The sequence below is a fragment of the Emys orbicularis genome, chromosome 12, assembly GCF_028017835.1.
Source record: "Emys orbicularis isolate rEmyOrb1 chromosome 12, rEmyOrb1.hap1, whole genome shotgun sequence".
NCBI classification, from domain to species: Eukaryota; Metazoa; Chordata; order Testudines; family Emydidae; genus Emys; species Emys orbicularis.
The window spans coordinates 45,391,254-45,408,345 of NC_088694.1; the positions used below are offsets into that span (position 1 = coordinate 45,391,254).

The window sequence follows — 17,092 nt, forward strand, 5'->3', positions numbered from 1 at the left end:
ATTTCATCTTGAGAATTAAAAAGAAAAAAACTACATGTTAGTTTGATACTTTAAATCAAGTCAAATTGCTATCTATCTATCTATCTATCTATCTATCTATCTATCTATCTATCTATCTATCTATCTCTGTCTTTTCACCTTTCTCTCCATGTATCCATCACTCTGTCCATATTATATGACTCAGGCCCAATACAATTTTGGTCAGATTCTCCTGTCACAAATCTCTAAATCCTGAGTAAGTTCACTAAAGTCAATGGTTCTCATTCTCCTCTCAGTTACACCAGCTTTCTATTGGTGTATGGTCCTCACCTCAATGGAAATGATCTCTTTCATACGAGCATCAGAAAGAGGGTAACTGAGAACAATGAATTTATAATTGGATAAAACACTGGTGCGATCAGAATCAGGTTCAATAGATTTGCACTGGTGGAACAGACCTCAAAATCTGCCTTCTAGTTTCTTGGAGCCTGTATGTTAAAATAAAGAAACACAAAATAAATATACCACCATTTGTGTTATTCTTGGCTGATGTGTGGCACAATCATTGAAGTTATACTGATATAGATAATCTGAGAATATAGACTCGCTTATCATAATTTCACTGCATCGCAATTCCAACTAACTACATGGAAAACACATGTGGGGAGCTATGTTATGCACTGTGCTGCAGAGATGGCCTGCTTCTCCTTTCTTTTCCACGAGACTGACAACCGTCCATTGACTTCATTGCCCATAATCCTCATCTCATTTACTTTGTCTGCTCTTTCTTCATGCCTGCACCTCTGTTTGCGTTACCTTGGATTTGATGGGTGTGTATACTCCAGAATCTGATCAAGCTAATTGCAACCATATTATGTGCATTCAGATGCCATGAATTACTGAAATAGAACACCACATAGTTAAGGGTTAATTTGAAAACAGGCTTTTAGAGGAAAGTCAAAACTTGCTACAGTTTCTGCTAATCAGAATGGGAGGAGGGGATAGAAAAGTAAATAGACTGAGGGAAGATAAGTGGATGGAAAGCCTTGAGTCTAGGCGCCTCTGATATTGGAAGTTTATTGAAAGTTAGGAAAAGTGATGATCCAGTAATGGTCATTATGACCTATGTGTATTGTAGAAGTTAGTTATAAAAAGTCTAGATAATAGTGTACTTTGCAGCAGTCCTCTGGAGCTATACTTGGAGAGACAATTTTCCTGACACTTTTACTCCCTGTCAGTGAGGTGTTTGGCCAGCGCTGAGCCAGGGTTGATTACTCAATACCATCTCTCAGAATGTAGGAAAATATCTGGGATGTTCTAAACCTATTGCTTATGTCTGTGTGTGCTTAAATCTAATAAACTGCAGTTTTAGACAAAAGCATGCTTACTTGCATTAATCTTTGATCAGATGAATTGCTGTGTTCCCATTGATTTATTCCTGTCACCACTTGGAGTAAAATAGTTAAATTACCACTGCTGTGGGTTCTGAACATCCTGGGTAACATTTGTACCCCACTTTATCTATCCATTTATGTTTCTCTTTTCCCCCTATGCTAAATCTCTTCTAATGCCCTTCATTTCCACCAATTTTACTTTTACAAAAGAACATGAGAATGATCATACTGAGACAGACCAATGGTCCATCTACCCCAGTATCTTCTTTTCTAACAATGGTCAATTCCAGATGCTTCAGACAAAATGAAGAGAACAGGACTATTAAGAAGTGATGCATCCCATATCTCAGTGGTGGGCAACCTCCGCAAACGGCCTTTCAGGATAATCTGATGATGGGCCATGAGACAGTTTGTTTACATTGACCATCCGCAGGCACAGCTGCCCGCAGCTCCCAGTGGCCACAGTTTGCCATTCCTGGCCAATGGGAGCTGCGGAAAGCAGTGACCAGCACGTCCCTGTGGCCTGCGCCACTTCCTGCAGCTCCCATTGGCTGGGAATGGTGAACCGTGGTCAGTCAATGTAAACAAACTGTCTCGCAGCCCAACAGCAGATTACTCTGAAGGGCTGTGTGTGGCCCACGGGCCACAGGTTGCTCACCACTGCCCTATATTCTAGTCCCAAATTTGGACTGTCAGAGGCTTAGGGACATCCCAAGCATGGGGCTGTATCCTTCACCATTTTGACTAATAGCCACTGATGGACCTATCCTCCATGAACTTATCTAATTCTTTTTTAACCCAGTTATACTTTTGACCTTCACAACATTCCATGACAATGAGTTCCACAGTTGACTGTCCGTTGTGTGAAGTACTTCCTTTTGTTAGTTTTAAACCCACTGCCTATTAATTTCATTGAGTGGCCCCTGGTTCTTGTGTTATGTGAAGGGGTAAATATCACTTCCCTTTTCACTTAATGCACACCATTCATGATTTTGTAGACCTCTATCATTGCCCCCTTACTTGTCTCGTTTTTAAGCTGAGCTTACTTACACTAGGATATATCAGGAGTAGCTTCACTGGAGTCAAGTGAGTAGCACCAATGTTATGCTACATTAAGGAAGATCAGAACACGTGTCTGTACCTATGTAAAACATCTAGATGATGCTAGTAAATGATTATTGTCGTCCTGAATTTGGACATCACAAAGGAATAAGTATAATTGAGTGCAGTTTTTATTTTAATTTAATTTAATTTTATTTATAAAATCATATGAGGCCTGTTAAGAGATGGGTGACCAACACCCATAGGCACCACTGAAAGTCCAAGTCTAACCCACACACCTCCTGGGTGTGGTGTTCTGTCCCATCTAGGGGCACCGAGACCACTTAGAGAGAGAGAGAGATTAATAAGTTTGCTCTACAGCCTTAGCTAAAAGCCAGTTGGCTTTTAGTTCATGTGGTAGAGGCTCATGTACTAGAGGCTCATGCGCTACGCTCCAGAAGTTCTAGGTTCAAGCCTGCCTGCTGACAGCTGGGGTCTGTCAGCATTACGCAAGCATGAATCTTTATAGAATAAATATGTTGACAGTCTCCAAAATCTCTTTCTCAAATTACAGTTATTTAGGGCATGATTCTCCTCTCTCTAACATGGAAGTAACTCTTGAATAACCACTGATATCCCGGTTTATCCTTGTATAAATTATTGCAATCAATGCAACTACTGTTAAAAAACAGAAGGAAAGCTTTGGTGGCTAAACAGCTATACCATCTTCTTCTCATGTGCACAGTCATTTCATTGAAATCAATGTAGGTTCATCCGTGTAAAATCAGGGATGTGAGATCAGAGTCGAGCAATCCATTTGCCTTTTTCATATTATTAACTACATTTGCTCAAAAAACAAAATTTATATCCCGGGGAAATGTACGATTTCAAAATTTCATTTGATTATAAATTAGGATGAAACAACAGGTTTTTTAAAAAAATTAAGTATTCCAATAGTTTGTTGGAACCTTATCAACACGTGGAATGTTTCATTTTTAAAAGGTAGCAAAATATCATTTTGACATGTTCGAATAGTATCTTTCAATGGTATCATTTTGACTAGAATAGAATAGCCAAAACTTTCTGATAACATCCTATCAACATGTAGACCTAAGCAATATAGTCCCATGTAAAATGTTTTGATTTAATCAAATCAGCATTTTCTAATGGGAAATTGTTCAACTGGAATATTTTCTGCTCGTTCTGCTATTAACAGCAGTGGAGTCATTTGTGACTTTAGAGACAGTGGGATATCATTATCAGGGCTTTAAACTTTAAACAGAGTACATGTCCATTTAAGAAATAATAGGAATTTAACATGCCTCATCTAGAGTCTGCTTTTTTAGAATAATCCAGAGGAAATTAACATATTTCTAGTCAAGTCAAAAAATGTCTCACCTCCTCTGTAGCCTTCTCTGTGATTACCAAAGAATTCAGTAATGGATGGAACTGTACTATTTAACAGCTTCTTTAGAAGCCCCAGGGACCTGGTTTTGATATACCTCTGAGGACCCATTATATGAAGCCATAACATAACTGTTAAACGAATAATCTTCCTCCTATTGAAATCAGTGCCAAACATCTTATGATTTCAAAAGGATAGAATATGGCATTGAATGTTCTGTGTCTTTGGGACAGATATCCAGCTGTCACTTAAGCTCCTAAATGCCATGGACACTTCCAAATTTCACCCCTCATAACTAAGCAAGGACCTCAGGATTTGGTCCAAATGCAGGCTGCCTTCAGCAAAATACCATTGAGTGCATACAATTCCCACCCAAGGACAAGGGCAGAATGGTTGCAACACACCACAGTTACAGGACTGAGCTCATAATGGTTTCAATAAATGACACCTCCACAAGGGCAAAGGGAGGATTCCTAAAACACAATGAATAGTTCCTTCATTGACAGAAGCCCCATTATTTTCAATGTGAATAAGATTACCGTTATCTGACCCTAATTAATAGGGGGTGTCAGGGTTTCCCTCCTCCACTCTGAACTCTGGGGTACAGATGTGGGGACCTGCATGAAAGACCCCCTAAGCTTATATTCTACCAGCTTAGGATAAAACTTCCCCAAGGCACAAATTCCTTTCCTTGTCCTTGGACAGTATTGCTGCCACCACCAAGTGATTTATCCAAAGATTCAGGGAAGGGTCACTTGGAATCCCTATCCTCCCAAAATATCCCCCCAAGTCCCTTCACCCTCTTTCCTGGGGAAGCTTGAGTATAATATACCAACCAATTGCCTTAACAATGTGAACACAGACCAGACCCTTTGTCTTCAGGACACTAAAAATCAATCAGGTTCTTAAAAGAAGAACTTTATTTATAAAGAAAAAAGTAAAATAATCATACCTGCAAAATCAGGATGGAAGGTAACTTTACAGGATAATAAAAAGATTTAAAACACAGAGGATTCCCCTCTGGGCTCAGCGTCACAGTTACAAAAACAGGAATGAAACTACCTCTGTAGCATAGGAAAATTCACACAAGCCAAAACAAAAGATAACCTAATGCATTTCCTTGCCCTACTCACAGTTTCTGTGGCTTTAGGTGGATTATTCCAGGTATATTTTTAGGAGATATTATACCTGCTTGGCTTCTCCCTCCATCCGGAGAGGGAACAACAAAAGTGAACAACAAAAACCAAATTCTTCCCCCGCAGATTTCAAAGCATCTTCTTTCCTCATTGGTCCTTCTGGTCAGATGCCAACTAGGTTGTTTGAACTGCTTAACCCATTACAGGTAAGGCAATCCAGTACAGCTGCCAAGGAGGGATTTTATGATACTGCATCCATAAAGGTTGCTACCCTTCCCCCTATTCATGACAGGGGGTAATATTTTCTGTATAATCTAAGTGATTTACCAGCTTAAGTGTCATTTGTGAAAGTGATTTAGGCACCCAAGGCCATAGTTTTAAAGGTATTTAAGTGCCTAACTCCCAGTGACTTGACTGAGAGTTAGGCACCTGAATCCCTTTGAAAATCTGTCAGTTACTGAAAGCCAATGGGACCGTGAAAATATTACCCTAACACGCATATCCTCCTTGTGAGGAAGAGTAAGGGATAGACTCACAAAGGGACTTAGGTGCCTATTAGCTGCCTAAATCCCACATTTAGCTACCACAGGTGTTCATAAACCCCTCACTCACCATTGAGTAACCCTGCAGGCAAGTGAACTTACTCAGCAGCTAAGTTTTTTGTTTCAAAGTTCCCTAGGTGCCTATCTGTCTGGCTCTGGCCATGAGCACTTGGGTGTCTTTCCAAGTGTCTGGATTAATAGATTCCAAGGTCAGAAGGGACTGTTGTGATAACCTAGTCTGACCTGTAGAACACAGGACATAGAACTTCCCCAAAATAATTCCTAGAAAAGATCTTGTAGAAAAACACCTAATCTTGATTTTATAATAGTTAATTATGAAGAATACCCCACAAACCTTGTTTAATTGGTCCAACATTAATTGCTCTCACTATTAAAAATGTATGCCTTACTTTCAATCTGAATTTGTCTAGATTTAACTTTTAGCCATTCCATCAAGTTATACCTTTTTCTTCTAAATTGAAGGGCCCATTATTAAATATTTGTTCCCCATGTAGATACTTATCCGCTGTGATCAAGTCACCCCTTCATTTTCCCTTTCTAAAGCTAAATAGATTGAACTCGTTTAGTCCATAACTGTAAAGCATGTTTTCTAATCTTTTAATCCTTTTCATAGCTCTTCTATGAAACCTCTCAAATTTATCAATAATTTTCTGGGATTGTAGGCAGAAGAACTAGACCCAGTATTTCAGCAGTGGTTACACCAGCAACAGATACAGTGGTGAAATAACCTCTCTACTCCTATTCCAGATTCCCTTTTTTATGCATCACAGGATCACATTAGCTCTTTTGGCTACAGCGTTGCACTGGGAGCTCATGTTCAGCTGATTTTCTACTTTGACCCCCCAAACTTTTTCTGTGTCACTGTTTCCCAGGATAGAGTCCCCCATCCTGTAAGTATGGCCTACATTCTATGTTTCCAGAAATATACATTTACATTTAGCCATATTGAAAAGCAAATTATTTGCTTGTGCACAGTTAACCAGGAGATTTGGATCTCTTAGAATCAATGACTTATCCTCTTCATTATTTTCTACTCCCCTAATTTTTGTGTCATCTACAAATATTATCAGTAATGATTTTGTGGGTTTTTTCCAGGTCATTGATAAAAATGTTGACTAGTGTAGGGCCAAGTACTAATCCTGTATGGGACCCTGCTACACACATTCTCACTCAGTGATGATTCCCTATTTACAGTTACAGTTTGAGATCTAACAATTGGCCAGATTTTAATGCATTTAGTATCAGCCATCTTAATTGTTTATTTTTCTATTTTTTTAATAAAAATGTTGTGTACTATCAATACTATGTTGTGCATAAGGTCCAGTGTGACCCACTAACTGGGAAAGACAGGCATAGCTTCACCAATGTTGCCTGTGGGTCCCGATCCAGTAGGCATGCTCATTGACTGCCTAACTCCACACAAAACAGCCAAGGAGGAGGATGTCCCTCATAACTTTTAGTGCATTCATTAGGATACCCAGTTGCCATAGGGCTCAACCGCTGTTCTAGTCCTCCTCTACCTCACAAGTGTTGTGGAAATAAAGAGCCTGAAACATGGGGCTTGGCATGAGGCCTAAGTCTGACCTAAAGTCAGGTCCTGATGATATAAAGCTAAGTTAGCAAGAGTCAGACTATGAGCAAAAGTCAGGCCCATTACAAAGCAGATGTCTCATTGAAGGTTCACTGTCTGGTATATGAACTTGGTACAGGTATTGCTAGCATCGCTAAAACACAAACACGTTCCAGCAGGTCAGCACAAGAACACCCCAGCCTAGAACACGATAACATAGTTTGACTGAAATGATGAATAGGGATGTGTTGTCTGAAACATCAGGAGAAAGGTACAATAGGAGGTAACAAACATGTCATGAAACACATAATGTGGTACATAAATTGTTTATCCCAGATTGCTTGTCTCAGTCTATAAATGTTGGGATGCCTCACCTTAACTCTTAGTCTGGCTTAGGTGGGAGCGGGAAGTCCTGCTGCTCACTGAGCTTGTCCATTGTAACGGACATACATGTGTTACTGTAATTGTAACCATTGAGCCGGGGAACTAGGACCAGGCTTCATTTACAATAAACCTGGCTGAGCGCCTTCACCACTGAACTGAGTCTGTGGACTTCTTGGGCAGTTTGATCACCGTCTACTGTACTGGCTAACAACCAACAACAAGTAGAAAGGATTTGAACATGTATCTCCTGCCTCTTAGGGCAGTGTCCTAATCACTGGGCTATGGGATGTTCCAATAGAGGTCCCACTCAATCTCTCCTGTTACAGCTGTTTCATTTTTTAAATAAAAGCTTGCATATTAACTGGGCCAGAGAGCATGTGAGAATGACTCTCTAGTGTGATTGTTGGGGCACACCCCTGGAAGGTGGCAGCCCCAGGGCCCAGCTGCCCTGCGCTGATGACTCTTTAATTATCTATGTAAAGCAGAGATTTGTGCTCTAGGAAAGGCTGAGGGAATCCCCCAGCAGAATATCCCACAGCTCAATGGTTAAGGCACTCACCCATAAGGTGGGAAACCTCCTCTACAAATACCTTATCCTCATCAGACAGAGGGGGAACTGAACTGGGGGGACTCCAGCTAAAAGTTATGAGGAGGCTGCTGCAGCAACAACTCCTCCTACATTGTTTCATGCAAGAAACCCCTCAGGAACCTACCTCCAGGAGACAGTTCCTGCTGTAGACCCCAATCAAATTTATGCACTTCACTTCAGCCTCGACCTATGTGCTGGGCACCTGTTGAGGGGCAAGGCTTAGCACATACCACTCTACTCAGCATCTCCCGTTAGCTAGTTTAGGCAGCTCCCCACTCACCATCCTGGCTTTTGTGGATCCTATTATTTGGCACCTATATACCTCCACTCATTGTGTAGGGAACCTGGGCCCCTAACCCAGGCTTTGTGAATACAAATTATTTTCTATGTACCTAAAAGTTAGGTCTTGTGAGAGGGAGAAAAACTCATCACACTGGATGTAGCCTTTACTCACAATGAATTTCTGGGGGAAAGATGCTGTGATTAATGATTTTGCATGTCCCAGGACCAGAGAATGATAAAAATGAGTTGTCCAGCAATAGAGGTTTCCTCTTAGATCTCAGATGACCCATGTGCAATCTTATGATTAAGGATATTGTGGTCTAGAACTGAGATGTAGCTGAATTAGAAAAGATTGACTAATGGGAGAGAGTGATTGTTGACATTCTTTTTGGGATATCTGAAATTCCTTTGTAAGCATTTTTTGAAATTTAATGGAAAGTTCTAAAATATTGAACTAATCTACTGAGGGCAAAGAGAGAATTGCAAAACATTTCTCAGTTCCTCTACCCATTTCTGTCATTAATTTTTGGGAGGAGAAATATTTGGGAAACTCAGAAAATTTCAACCAACTCTAATTAAACTGTGCGTGGGGGGGGAGGGGGGTTCTATGAACTGCAGATATACTTCAATTAGAACTGGTGAAACAATGGGAGGAGGCAGCAATGTAATTTCATTTTTTATTTGTTTTTTTATTTATTTTATTTTTGTTTTCTACAAGATTCACAGATTTATTTGTTAAAATAACAGGAGTACTTGTGGCACCTTAGAGACTAACAAATTTATTAGAGCATAAGCTTTCGTGGGCTACAACCCACTTCTTCGGATGCATATAGCATCTGAAACCTGAGATTTATTTGTTGAAATTCAAAATCTTAATGAACAAAATTCATTGAAATACAAATTTCAGAAAAAGTAGACCAACACTACATTCGATGTGATAAATTGCTATGTAATGCTGAGCTGTCTCTTGGTCTCTTCAGCATTGTAGAGTCTCTTGAGAGCGGAGATATTCCCCAGGGAATAATCCAGTTGGAGGAAAAATGTCTATTTCTGTGAATGGAATATCTTCATCCCTGTTTTCATCAAGGCATCTTTCACCTCCTTGTTCCTGAGGCTGTAGATAATGGGGTTCAAGATCGGAGTCACCACTGAGTAGAACAGAGAGAGTAACTTGTTCACGTCTGGAGAAAAGCTAGACTTGGGGCGCACGTACATGATAAGGGCTGTCCCGTAGAACAAGGTCACCACAATGAGGTGTGAGGAGCAGGTGGAGAAGGCTCTGCGCCTGCCTTCAGCAGACTGCATTTTCAGGATGGTGGAGATGATACAGATATAGGAGACCAGGATCAGCAGGAAGGGCATCATGAGGACGAAGGCAGCAGCCACAATGATCTGGATCTCATTCCAGTAGGTGTCCCTACACACCAGCTTCAGCACCGGCTGAATCTCACAGAAGAAGTGGTTGATCACATGGGACCCACAAAAAGGAAGCGTGAAGACAAACGTTGTGTGCCCCAGGGCCACCAGGATGCCACAAATCCATGAGCTCATAGCCAGCTGGATGCAAACCCTCTTGTCCATGATGGCTGTGTAGCGCAGAGGGTTGCATATGGCACTGTAGCGGTCATATGCCATAGATGCAAGGAGAAAGCACTCAGTAACAGCAAAGAACAGAAAGAAATACATCTGTACTGCACAGCCAGCAAAGGAGATGGTTTTGTCTTCTGAGAGGAGGTTGGCCAGCATCTTGGGCAGGGTGACCGAGGTGTAGCAGACCTCCAGGAAGGACAAGTTCCTGAGGAAGAAATACATAGGCGTGTGAAGGGTCGGATTGACATTTATGACGATGATGATGAGGACGTTTCCCAGCACTGTGATGATGTAAATGCATAGAAACACCACAAAGAGAATGAGATTCGTATCTGGGTGGTTAGAGAACCCCAGGAGGACAAATTTGGCCATGGAGGTGTCATTTTTCATCTCTTCTTCAGCATATTTTGTCTTAAGAATTAAAAAGAAAGGCTACATATAAGTTTGATATATGTAAAGTAAAATTGGCATCTATCTATCCCCATATACCCCCTCTATATCTATCTATCTTTTAGTCATGCCAGACTAATCTGATATATTTCCTTTATAAATAACTGATTATTAGACAAGGAGATTGTGTTAAATCTAAAATGTCTGGGTTTCATCAAGGCATCTGAGACAGTAGCACATGGGAAATATTAGTTAAATTGGAGAAGACTATGTTTAGTACAAGAATTTTAACATAGGTAAGAAACTGGGTAAAAGGGAGACAACAACAGGTTCTGATGAAAGGTGAACCACTGGACTTGAATCAGGTTACTATTGGACTTTCTCAAGGCCAGTCTTGAGATTGATCATATTTAATATTATTTATGGCCTCGGCATGAAATTTCCTCATGGCACAGAGTTGGGAGGCATTGTTAATACTGAGAAAGATCAGAATACTATACAGAAAGAAATGGATAACCTTGAGGGCCAGAGTAATGGAAATGGGATGAAATTTAATATTGTAAAGTGAAAAGTCATAGACTGAGAAGCCCATAACACGGACTTCTGATATAAACTGTGAGCTCATCAGCTGAAAGTGAGAGAGGAGAAAAAAGGCCATGGTGTATTAGTAAAACACAGAATGATTATGAGCCACCAATGTGACGTGTCTGTGAAAACAACATATGTGATTCTAAGATGTATCAGGTAACATTTCTGCTAGATATAGGCAATTATGAATGCCATCATATAAAACATTGGAAAAATCTCATCTGGAATACTGTGTACAATTCTGGTCACTCAAATTCAAGAAAGACTCATTCAAATGGGGAAAGTTGCAGAGAAGGGCACCTAGGATGAGGAGGTAAATGGAGAACCTATCTTTCAAGAGAAGACTAAAAGAGCTTGGCTTGTTTAGCCTAAATCAAGGCTGAAGGGGGGTGTGATTGCCCTCTACAAATATGTCAGGAGGGTAAATACCAGGGAGGGAGAAGAGCAATGGAAGCTAAAGGACAGTGTTGTCATAAAAATAAATGGAAATAAACTGGCCACAGATACATTTAGGCTGGAAATTAACAATGTTTCTAACCATTGAAGAGTGATGTTCTCAAAAGCCTCCCAGTAGGAGTAATGTGGACAAACAACTTAACTAGTTAAAGCCTGACACATTTACTAACAGGATTATATGACAGGGCTGCCTACCATAGCTGGGGATCAGACTTGATGACCCAGGAGGTCCCTTTCAGACCTATGTCCTATGAAAATCCCAACCTCCATAATTATATAAAAAGTATGTGTACAGTCTCCCACATCTTTGTGTAACTATGATTATTTACGGCTTGATTTTCCTCTTTCTCAAACATAAAGGAATTATGATTAATGACTGATACCACAGTTAGATGCTGATGCAATGCATTGAAATCAACTCGGTTACATGTAAAACAGGAGTAATGGTGTGGTGGATCTATGTCTCTCAGAGCAGATCTTTAGCTGATGTAAATAGTCATTTAACTTAAATCAATGTGGCTACGTTAGTAATGTAAGTGAGATCAGAATAGAGCAATTCATGTGTTTCGGAGAAGGGTGGGGTTTCATACAATCAACTACATTGGGTTGAACAACAGAATTTACAACCCATGGTAAATTCTCAAATTTTGAAATTTCATTTCATGTTAAATCCTTTAACAAAAAACTAAATCTCAGAATTTTTTTGCAAAACAAAATAATCTGAAAATATTTCATTTCAACCTTATCAAAACATGTTGTTTTGATGAAATCAGAATAAATCATAAGAACATACAAATGATCACACGGGGTCAGAGCAAAGGTCCATCTAGCCCAGTATCCCGTCTTCCGACAGTGGCCAATGCCAGGTGCTTCAGAGGCAATTAACAGAATAGGTAATCATCAAGTAATCCATCCCATTGCCCATTCCTAGCTTCTGGCATTTAGATGAGGCTTGTTTGTTTAATTTTCATAAGGTTGAATCATTGTTTCAACTTTATTGTTTATATTATATTATATTAAGGTCAACACATTTTTTTCCTCTTGAAAACGTAGATGTAATTAATATGTTCCCATGTAAAATGTTCTGACATCATCAAATCAGCATTTTTGGATGGAAAACTGTTCTGCTAGAATTTTTTCCAGCAATTCTACTATTAACTCCAGGGGAGTTACTCGTTAAATTCATAACTTTGCTGGACACTAAAAATCCTGGTTTGAATAAAGACACTGGATTTATTGCTTATTACAACAATCTGTAACCCACTAACCCCCCTTTTTGTCCTATAACTACAGGGCTGTTAATGGGCCACTTCACCTTGAATGGTCCTTTAAAATATGAGCTAACTATTTTGGCTAAACTATCTGTTCAATCTTTTATTTAGCTGGGACACTGAGTACCTTTCCCAGACCTGAAGAAGAGCTCTGTGTAGCTCAAAACCTTGTCTCTCCCACCAACAGAAGTTGGTCCAATAAAAGATATTACTAACCCACCTTGTCCCTTAATAATGTGATGCAGGATTGTTGTATTTCAGACATGGGAGATAATTGTCCCGCTCTGTTCGGCACAGATGAGGCCTCAGTGAGAGTAATGTATCCATTTCTGAGCACCACACCTTAAGAAAGATGTGGAAAAATTGGAGAGAGTCCAGAGGAGAGCAACAAAAATGATCAAAGGGTCAGACAACCTGATCTATGAGGAAAAGTTAAAAAAAACTAGGCATGTTTAGTCTTGAGCAAAGTAGACTGAGGGAAGACCTGATAACTGTCTTCAAATAAGTTAAGGGCTGTTACAAAGAGAATCATAGAATATCAGGGTTGGAAGGGATCTCAGGAGGTCATCTAGTCCAACCCCCTGCTCAAAGCAGGACCAATCCCCAACTAAATCATCATCATGGTGATCAACTGTCCACTGAAGGTAGGACAAAAAGTTATGGGCTTAATCTTCAGCAAGGGAGATTTAGGTTAGATATTAGGGGAAAACTCTCTAACTCTAAGGGTATTTAAGTTCTGAAATAGGCTTCCATGGGTTGTGGAATCCCCATCATTAGAGATTTTTAAGAACAGATTAGACAAACACTTCTCAGGGATGGTCTAGGTAAACATGGTCCTGCCTCCGTGCCTGGGCTAGATTTGATGACCTATTAAGATCCCTTCCAGTCCTACTTATCTATACGAATATTTAGGGTACATCTACATTTGAGCTGGGACGTGTGGGTCTCAGCTCACATAGATATACTCCTGGTAGCTTTGTTTGAGCTAGTGCAGTGTCTGTGGTGGCAGAGGCAGTGGTTCCAGCTATGTACCCAAGAGGTCAGGCGGGATTTTGCATAGGGCTGCTAGCTGGAGCAGCTGCCCAGGCCACTCTGGACACACTTGTATTAGGCACCTGGTCAGGCAAGGGTACATCTATGCAAGCTGGGAATCACATCCCCTAGCTCAAATGTAAACATCCTTAGTCTGCAGCAAGTTGGAGTGCAAATCTATTTTGTGCTAGCTGCTCTTTTCTAACAACCCATGTGGACCCTGGTGCCAAACACTACAATTTCCTTAGTGCACTTTGACCATCCCTGGTTTGAAACGGGAGTAGATGAAAGTGTACTAAGGAATGTTTAGTGTGTGGCTGCTGGGTCCACCTGGGCAGTAGTGCTTGGCAGACTAGTGCAAGGTTGATCTACACCACAGCTGGCCATGAACTACGTGTTTGTATGGACAAGCCTTCACTATGATACAAGAATCAGGGATTCAAACTTAAAAACAGTGCACATTTCAGTCCAAGAGACAAAAGGAACATAACAAGGCTCATCTAGATTCATCCTTCAGAATAATCCAAAGGAATTCAACATGACTCTACTAAAATAAAGAAATTTCCCACCTACCTGTGCAACCCACATTGGTCTCATCTCTCTGCTTACCAAAGAATTCAATCATGGATGGAACTGGCATATTTAACAGCTTCTTTAGCAGCCCTAGGGAGCTGGTCTTTGAGGCATCTCAGACTCCCCATTACATGAATACATAATAGTTATGTTAAGGGACTACTCTCTCTCCCCTTGAAATCAGTGCCAAAACATCTGTTGGTTTCAGTGGGAGTAGACTTGGCATTTAACTTGTTTGTGTCTCTTTGGACCAGTTTCCATCCCTAAAAGTCAATAGTACCAGATCCACAGATGTTGTAAATTAGCATAGTAAATTAACTGAAGTCAATAAACCATGTCCCCATCTAGTACAAATTGGTGTACCTTTATTGAAGTCACTGGGGCAGATCCACATTTGGGGTAAATCAGTTCTTTATTGGAGGCAGTGAGCCAAATACCAGCCAACATTGCCAGATCATTTACATTAGGCTCTAATGCTGCACAGCTTTATTCCTGTTTTTCACTGCTGGAAATCCATTTCATTCATTAATCATGCTCAATATTTCTTTTTTCTTCTCCAATTTCTTTTATGGTTCTAAGATCTGGGTAAGTAGTACCAATGAAGTGATGTGACCATTTTCCTTGAGTTTCCTCAGGGCTCCTTTAAACTTCTCATTCCACAAGCTATAGATAATGGGGTTCAGTAATGGAATCACAACAGTACAGGACAGGGAAGGCATTTTGTCAACAGGTGGGGAGTGGGTGGATTTGGGTCATAAGACTCTGTGACACTCTGCCAACTGGAGAGTGACACACAAACACAGACATGTATATGTATGACAAAACAAGGGGAATTGGCAGATGTGATTGCACAGCCATTGTCCATTATCTTTGAAAACTCATTGCAATCGAGGGAGGTCCCGGATGATTGGAAAAAGGCTAATGTAGTGCCTATCTTTAAAAAAGGGAAGGAGGAGGATCCTGGGAACTACAGCCTCACCTCAGTCCCTGGAACTATCATGGAGCAGGTCCTCAAGGAATCAATTTTGAAGCACTCAGAGGAGAGGAAAGTGATCAGGAACAGTCACCATGGATTCACCAAGGGCAAGTCATGCCTGAATAACCTAATTGCCTTCTATGACGAGATAACCGGCTCTGTGGATGAGAGGAAAGCAGTGGACGTGTTATTCCTTGACTTTAGCAAAGCTTTTGATACGGTCTCCCACAGTATTCTTGCTGCCAAGTTAAAGTATAGGCTGGATGAATGGACTATAAGGTGGATAGAAAGCTGGCTAGATAATCGGGTAGTGATCAATGGCTCCATGTCTAGTTGGCAGCTGGTATCAAGTGGAGTGCACCAAGGATCGGTCTTGGGGCTGGTTTTGTTCAATATCTTCATTAATGATCTGGAGGATGGTGTGGACTGCACCCTCAGCAAGTTTGCAGATGACACTAAACAGGGAGGAATGGTAGATACGCTGGAGGGTAGGGACAGGATACAGAGGGACCTAGACAAATTAGAGGATTGGGCCAAAAGAAATCTGATGAGGTTCAACAAGGACAAGTGCAGTGTCCTGCACTTAGGATGGAAGAATCCCATGCACTGCTACAGACTAGAGACCGAGTGGCTAGGCAGCAGTTCTGCAGAAAAGGACCTGGGAGTTACAGTGGATGAGAAGCTGGATATGAGTCAACAGTGGGCCCTTGTTGCCAAGAAGGCTAACGGCATTTTGGGCTGTATAAGTAGGAGCATAGCCAGCAGATTGAGAGACATAATAATTCCCCTCTATTCGGCATTGGTGAGGCCTCATCTGGAGTACTGTGTCCAGTTTTGGGCCCCACACTACAAGGAGTACGTGGAAAAATTGGAAAGAGTCCAGTGGAGGGCAATAAAAATGGTTAGGGGGCTGGAGCACATGTCTTATGAGGAGAGGCGGAGGGAACTGGGATTGTTTAGTCTGCAGAAGAGAAGAATGAGGGGGGATTTGATAGCAACCTTCAACTACCTGAAGGGGGGTTCCCAAAGAGGATGAATCTAGACTGTTCTCAGTGGTAGCAGATGACAGAACAAGGAATAATGGTCTCAAGTTGCAGTGGGGAATGTTTAGGTTGGATATTAGGAAAAACTTTGTCACTAGGAGGGTGGGGAAGCACTGGAATGGGTTACCTATAGAGGTGGTGGAATCTCCTTCCTTAGAGGTTTTTAAGGTCAGGTTTGACAAAGCCCTGGCTGGGATGATTTAGTTGGGGATTAGTCCTGCTTTGAGCAGGGGGTTGGACTAGATGACCTCCTGAGGTCCCTTCCAACCCTGATATTCTATTATTCTATGAATTAAACACTGGGCATTAAACATGCTCTTCTTCCCAATGTTTTCAAACAGAAAACATGTGGGGTAGCTTATTTTCCATACCACAGCATCAAGTGCAACAGTGACCTTCATATAATAATTTGGGAATTGGCCTAAAAGTCAAGACCCCTGAGTTTTATTCCTGACTCTGCCAGTGACTCTATGTGTAATCTAGATCAAGTCATATTTCCCTAATCTATACAATGGAGATATTGACACAGTGCAAAATTTTCAAAATTGCCAAAGGGCCAGATTTTCAAAGGTATTTAGGTGCTTAAAGAAGCAGATAGATGCCTAGAGGGATTTTCAAAAACACCTAGCTATGCAACTTCCATTGGTTTTAAAGGAAGTTAGGTTCCTAGGTGGTTTTGAAAATCCTGCCAGGTGCCTATTTGCATCTTTAGGTGCCCAAATACTTTAAAAAGTCTGAGCCCAATGATGTGGAAATTAACATCCTATTTTCAAAAGTGATTTAGCCACTTAGGAACCTAAAAACCATTGATTTTCCATTAAATTTAGACT

At 40.8% G+C, this 17,092-nt stretch overlaps 1 protein-coding gene across 1 annotated transcript; it reads right to left on the reverse strand.

The window, feature by feature from the left end:
• Positions 1 to 9,387: 9,387 nt before the first annotated feature.
• Positions 9,388 to 10,335, reverse strand: LOC135887106 (olfactory receptor 10C1-like). Its single transcript, XM_065414891.1, has one exon. It carries the CDS (start codon positions 10,321 to 10,323, stop codon positions 9,388 to 9,390), a length of 936 nt encoding a protein of 311 aa, XP_065270963.1. The 5' UTR covers positions 10,324 to 10,335.
• Positions 10,336 to 17,092: the final 6,757 nt, after the last annotated feature.